At 50.7% G+C, this 6,000-nt stretch overlaps 1 protein-coding gene across 1 annotated transcript in view; it reads right to left on the reverse strand.

The window, feature by feature from the left end:
* LOC149324988 (NADH-cytochrome b5 reductase 3-like) overlaps positions 1-5,138 on the reverse strand; it is a 90,131-nt gene extending 84,993 nt beyond the window's left edge. The window contains exon 1 of the mRNA XM_089564159.1: positions 4,911-5,138. Coding sequence (XP_089420285.1) covers positions 4,911-5,138 — 228 coding nt within the window. The remainder of the gene's footprint in view (positions 1-4,910) is intronic.
* Positions 5,139-6,000: the final 862 nt, after the last annotated feature.

Below are 6,000 nucleotides of genomic sequence, written 5' to 3' on the forward strand. Positions count from 1 at the left end.
ACATTTCAACACATCCTTTGATGGCACGTGCCAGTTCTGTGGGGAGGTGGCTGTCACCTTCCACATTGTTTGGGCGTGTCAATCAAACCCATCTATCCCCCCCAACCCCAACCCCACCAGAGAGGGCTGGGAGGCGGCCCTGCTCGGCTGTCAGGACCTAAAGACCCAAAAGGCCTTGGTTCACCGGACGCGGGCGGCGTTGCTTGCCAATGGCTCGGGAAACTAGCAGACGACGGAGGGGTGGTATGGTAGCGGGAAGCTCGCGCGGCCATTCTTATAGGGACTAGAAGGACCGGGCTTCTTCATGCGATGTTTTGCGCGATGCAGGTGCTTTGTTTCCACCAGGCCACGGTGCATATCGACTGTGTCGCCTGCAATGGCACCTTTTGCGGTAGTTCTCGCTGTTTATTGATATGTTTTGCGTGCGTATGCGCAATCATATTTCGATCGTCTCACCAACTCTTGCTTCATATTACGATGGCATACTTCTCATTCACAAAATATTTCGGCTGTTAATTTCGTGCGCCCGGCTGATATTGCGATGGTGTTCGAGGCCGTTCACGAGAGCAGCCGCAGATTCCAGTTCTGAGTACGCGTTCAAAGGCGCGCATATATGCATGTGCTGAACGTGTTTTACGAAGTGTTGGTTGAGCGCGATACGAAGCGTATGGTCTTCATTGCGTTTGGCGCAGTGCAAAGGCGGACATGCTTTGAAAAACGCTTGACTGAAACATGTCCTTTATTAAAAGCCCTCACGGGCACATTGCGGGCATATATATGGCCACACAGTTGTCGCTACTACGGCAGCCTACCGAGGGCTGATTCGGTCGTCGCCAACGGTTTTACAGCTTGATGCTCGGGCTTTTGCCACATAAGCTCAAAATATCTGAGAAATACCGTAGACATGCATCTCCTCGCGTTTGGCTCATTAAAAAAAAACAGAGAGATAAAAATAAGCTCTTAGCGCTGATCATCATGCAAGCACACGCGAACCTGAGGCGCCGACACGCAGGGCTTTATTGTAGCGCCTTCCATTCCAGTGCCAGTTCTCTGCTATAGAGCTGTGTTATTACAGCTTGTTCTAGGTGAATGTTCAACAAGCTGATATGCGCTTTTGTCGAGATTATGCGTGCATTCCTTGCCCGCAGCAAAAGCCGGCGGCAAACACACTACAGTTGAACTAAACGTATCCCGATTTTTTTCTGTTTACAGCTTACAGCAAGCAGGCTACGAGTGCAGAAATCGCAACGACCACAGCAGAGTCAATCACTATGCAGGGTCGATCGTCGGCGGTCATAGTCATATATACTTACTGCATATAGTAAGCAAGCACGCAATAATCCGAGAGTACGGCTTGTCGTTTGATAAACAACGCACGGGCAGTTTTTCCGTCCTATGTGGTGTCGGTTGAAACCCGTTAGATTGCGATTGCTCATCGCATGCTTTTGAGGATTTCTCGAAGCTTACACAGCACACTGTGCACCGAAGGCACACGCTCGCGTTGCCGTCGCCGATGTTTACGAGTGCGAGCTTGATCAGCGGCATGTTCCGCAGTCTGCGGCACGCAGCCAGACGCAGCCCTCAATAACTGGAAGTCGTTGTTTTCGATACCAAGCAGCCTATTTCTACCGTATGCGTGCGTAGCAATGAGACGCAGCAGAACGCGACGCTAAATAGAGCATTTGCCCTCCGTGATCTGTGACTTGGTCGCCGCCGTGATTGCCGGCTAGGCTGGTTCCAGTGGCCGCCAGCCCACGTGACCATGATGCGTTTTACCGTCAGAGGCGAACTTGCGGACAGCCAGCGGGCTGCCCGAGCGCGGTAAATCGAAGAGGCCCAGTGTTTCAATGATTTCAAGCTTCTCGTGCTTTCAAAAAGAGGATATATGTCAAAAACTCTTTTCATTCGAAATATTCCGAACGCTTGTCCTGCGCCTTGCCGAGAATTATTTGAGAGGTTAAGCATATTTTATGCGAAGCATATTACAATAGGTAACCCAAGCCCTTCGTGACGGTTACACGCCGTGCACACCACGTGACACAATGACGTCACGACAGATGAGAGACGGGGCTCCAACTCGTGCCGTCGCTGCGGTTGCACGCCGTGCAGACCACCTGGTATGGTGACGTCACACCACGTGACACAATGACGTCACGACAGATGAGAGACGGGGCTTCAATTTGTGCCATCGCTGCGGTTGCACGCCGTGCAGACCACGTGGTATGGTGACGTCACACCACGAGACACAATGACGTCACGACAGATGAGAGACGGGGCTCCAACTTGTGCCGTCGCTGCGGTTGCACGCCGTGCAGACCACGTGGTATGGTGACGTCACACCACGAGACACAATGACGTCACGACAGATGAGAGACGGGGCTCCAACTTGTGTCGTCGCTGCGGTTGCACGCCGTGTGAATCACGTGGTATGGTGACGTCACACTCCCGCGCATTTCGAACGCGCGTTCACACTCGGTGTAGGTGAAACGCTCGCTCCACCGGGCAGGCGGACGCGGCTTCCGTGGCAATCCAGGCGCTCACCCAACGCGCGTCTCGGGGTTAGTCGACGTTCCGCTGTAGCCATGCCGTTGTCTTCCCCCACGACGAAGGCTTCTAGTGGTTGTATTAAAATGACCAAGTATGCAACCAAGGAAAGCCATGTATTACCAAGCCTAGCCATCAATATGCTTCGCATCTGACTAGGCTTAACCTTAGCTAAGCCTCAGCCATTTTTTTAATCCATCGTTCTGATTACGAACACTCGCACTGACCAGTGTGAACGAACAATGCTGGCGTGGCAGAAAGCCAGTCTTTCTATTTCGCGTCTCTGAATGCTTCAAAACCCGCTTTAGGAAGATAACTATATTTAAAATGATGTGCTGCTCCGTCACTGACATAGGTCACCTTAGTACATAAAGATACCGTATCGTTTAGCCACTCGTAGGATTTACTGAGTGTGTAAAACGCGTGAGCCGAATCGTGGGTTCTGTCGTCAGTTATGATAGCGAAATTATGGACCTTTAGTTCGTCGTGACGACACAAGTGAGAACAGAAACATGGAATTTCCTCCAGTTTTTTCGTGTCATCGGGAAGGATAACCGCCCTGTTTTCTGCAAAGTTGAAGAGGGGGGGGGGGGGGGGGAATGCTGCGCTTCTGCAAAAACCTTTTCCTCCTTATTGGTTTTTCACTGAAGACATGCTACATTGTGATGTGTTTTCCATCGCTGGCGGAGGTGGTGAAGAAATCGTTTTGTATCCGCTGAAATAATCTGCGCAGTGCATGCGGTTATGACCGCACTCCTTAGCCGTAAAAGCGAAAAGAAAGGAAGAGACAGTGGTGAACAGTAGACGCCTTTGCTCACGGGCCGGAGGTGCTCAAGCGAGAAAGAAACACCGAAAGAGGCGCCTTTCCCCGACACACCGCGTTCCCTCAAGGGGGAAGTTCAAGGCTTCGCTCTTCGTTTCGTAGACATCTAGGCTGCCTGATGAGGTCCGATTATCTCAGCTTACTGTCTCTTTTATGCGCCTTGCCTAAGGCGGTGCGACCTCAAAAGAAACGAGCATTGAGCAAGCGCGGCAGTTTTAGCAACTGATCGCAGAGCCCAGGTGAAGATAATAAGAAACAATGAATATTTTTAGCCACAAACCTCTTTTATGCGTAGCATATTGCAATCACTCAGTTCAGCCCTTGGGCTTGGCCGGGCAATCACCAAACCACGTGACGTCACGTGACGCCACGTCACGTGGTAACGTGATGTCACCAAACCACGTGAAAAAAAGAAAAGAAAAGAAAAAAAAAGAAAAAAAAAGGACGGCTGAGCATGGTGGCGGTTGCCACCGCCCCGTTTCAAAGGGGCGCTCCTATCCATCCATCCATCCATCCATCCATCCATCCATCCATACGTCACGGAGGAAAAGCTGCTGAGAAAATCGAGTGCCGCCAAGCAATACCTCGCGCAAAAAGACCGCGCAATGTGCAACGCATTCTTGGCTTAACCAAGCTAAGCCTGGGCATTCTTTTTTCTAGAATAATTCGTTGTTTAAAAACGTCGATCGCACATGCGTGTTCGATATATTGTGGACAGCACCTACAGATGTAGTTCAAAAGCGTAGATTTTTGGGCTTGTTGGTGCATAATCATAGCGAGAGAATATAGCGCAGAGTATACGACAGGACACAAGAAGACACGAACAACACGAGCGCTATGTTGTAGCGCTCGTGCAGTTCGTGTCTTCTTGTGTCCTGTCCCACTCTGTGCTATATTCTCTCGCTATGAGCACCTACAGCTTCCTAGATCCTTAGACACGTGGAAACATCCGAAAGATGGCCTCTGTGTTCGTTCGCAGAATGGTGAATGTATGAAATTCGTAGAGGATTCATGGACGGCTCGTAGACGTGGCAGCCGCATGCACAAGCAGTGCATGCGGCTTTTTTCGAGGGGGCATTTTCGTGCGCACACGCTCAGCCCACAGGTGCTGCACTTGACACTCATGAGATGAGAAATGCGTTTGCATTAACATTCCTATGGACGGTCCCACTTTTCCTTACCAGCCGCCTGCTGGCGTCCCCTACGTGAGGGAGCCTCAAGGGCGTTGTTAAGGCACGGCTGGGAAGAGAGAGGGGACATAGTGTGAGTGTGTGTCGGGGGAAGGCGGCTCGTCAACGTGTGTTCTTGACGGACGTTCCCGTGAGTTGCGTGTGACAACCGTGCGTTTTCTCTGTACCACGTTAAATGTGCGAAAGTCACTAAAACCCCTCTTCTATATTTTCTAACTGGTGGGACCTGTGTGTGTCAAAAGTGTTAACACTTATGATTGCCGTGGGACGGAGACGGCCCCCCCTCTCTCCAGCCGAGGTTTCATTCAATCAAAACTAATCAGGATAACCGATGGAACGAGGAAGGGGCTCACCTGTGTGGGCCTGGGCAGGGCGAAGCGCAGGAGGCGCACATTGTTGGTGAGCGGCTGCCGCTGACGGAGGACGACCGTGTAGAAGGCGCCCCGGTCGGCCAGCAGCACGTCGGCGGTCGCCAGCAACCGTCGCAGTCGTCGCGCACAGAGCACAAGCAGGGCCACGGCACCGGCAGCCGCAAGCGCCAGCAGCAAACGGCGTCGCCGAAAAACAGTGTAGAACCGCATTGTTTGCCTGCAGTGTCGGACAGCTTCGTTTTCGTCGGCGGCACAAGCGTCTCCAGGAGCCACGCTCTCTTCCAAGCCGAGGGAAAATGAACTTGTCCTTTCTTTTCTCTATCTTGAACAGACTTTTTTTTACTTTTCCTTTCTTTTGACAGAAGGAACCTCACTTGTAAGTGATTTCGTTTTCACATACTTGAGAAGGATTTCAGCTGCAGTGCTTTTTATCTCCTCATAAAACTACGGCGGGGACTTCCGATTACTCAAGTGCTTTGAATGCGTTCTTTTTTACCTTTTTCTTCTTATTTATCTTTAAATTTATTTGCCTTGCTTTCTGATGACACACCTACGCACTGGCATGCATGCCTTTGTTCGCAAAAAAGCGACACGGTTTTTTGGCCTATGGCTTGCCTCTCGGTCCGAAGGGCCTTGATTAAGTTCCCTGTACCTTCGAGATAGCTTTTATTTTTTTCATGGATACCACAGTGACGTAATCGAGCATTTTTGGGACCGCTGCTGCTGGTTTAGCGCCGACGCCGGATCTTGTTGTTGACGAGCAATATAAGGCTTTCCAACTGCGCGTATGCGTTCTTAAATAAGGACAGTCACCTAGCATTCCTCCCAAGCACAGCCATTATTGTTGTTGTTATTGTTGTTGCGACTGAGAGAAGGATGAAAAGGAAATTGCATGGGCCTGCTAACTGGCTCAAGCCGAGCTACTACCGCTGCCACGTCCAGATAGAGCAGAGTTAAAAGATAAGAGGAAAGAGCGAAATAAAAATTCAGGGGGCACTTTGGCTCTCTAAAGTGCTGCAAGGCGAAAGCGTTTCCTGGCGCACTGTTGTTTTTTATTTTCTTTTTATTTTCA

The sequence above is a fragment of the Amblyomma mixtum genome, chromosome 10 (genome assembly GCF_055824585.1).
Source record: "Amblyomma mixtum isolate Tamu chromosome 10, ASM5582458v1, whole genome shotgun sequence".
NCBI classification, from domain to species: domain Eukaryota; kingdom Metazoa; phylum Arthropoda; class Arachnida; order Ixodida; family Ixodidae; genus Amblyomma; species Amblyomma mixtum.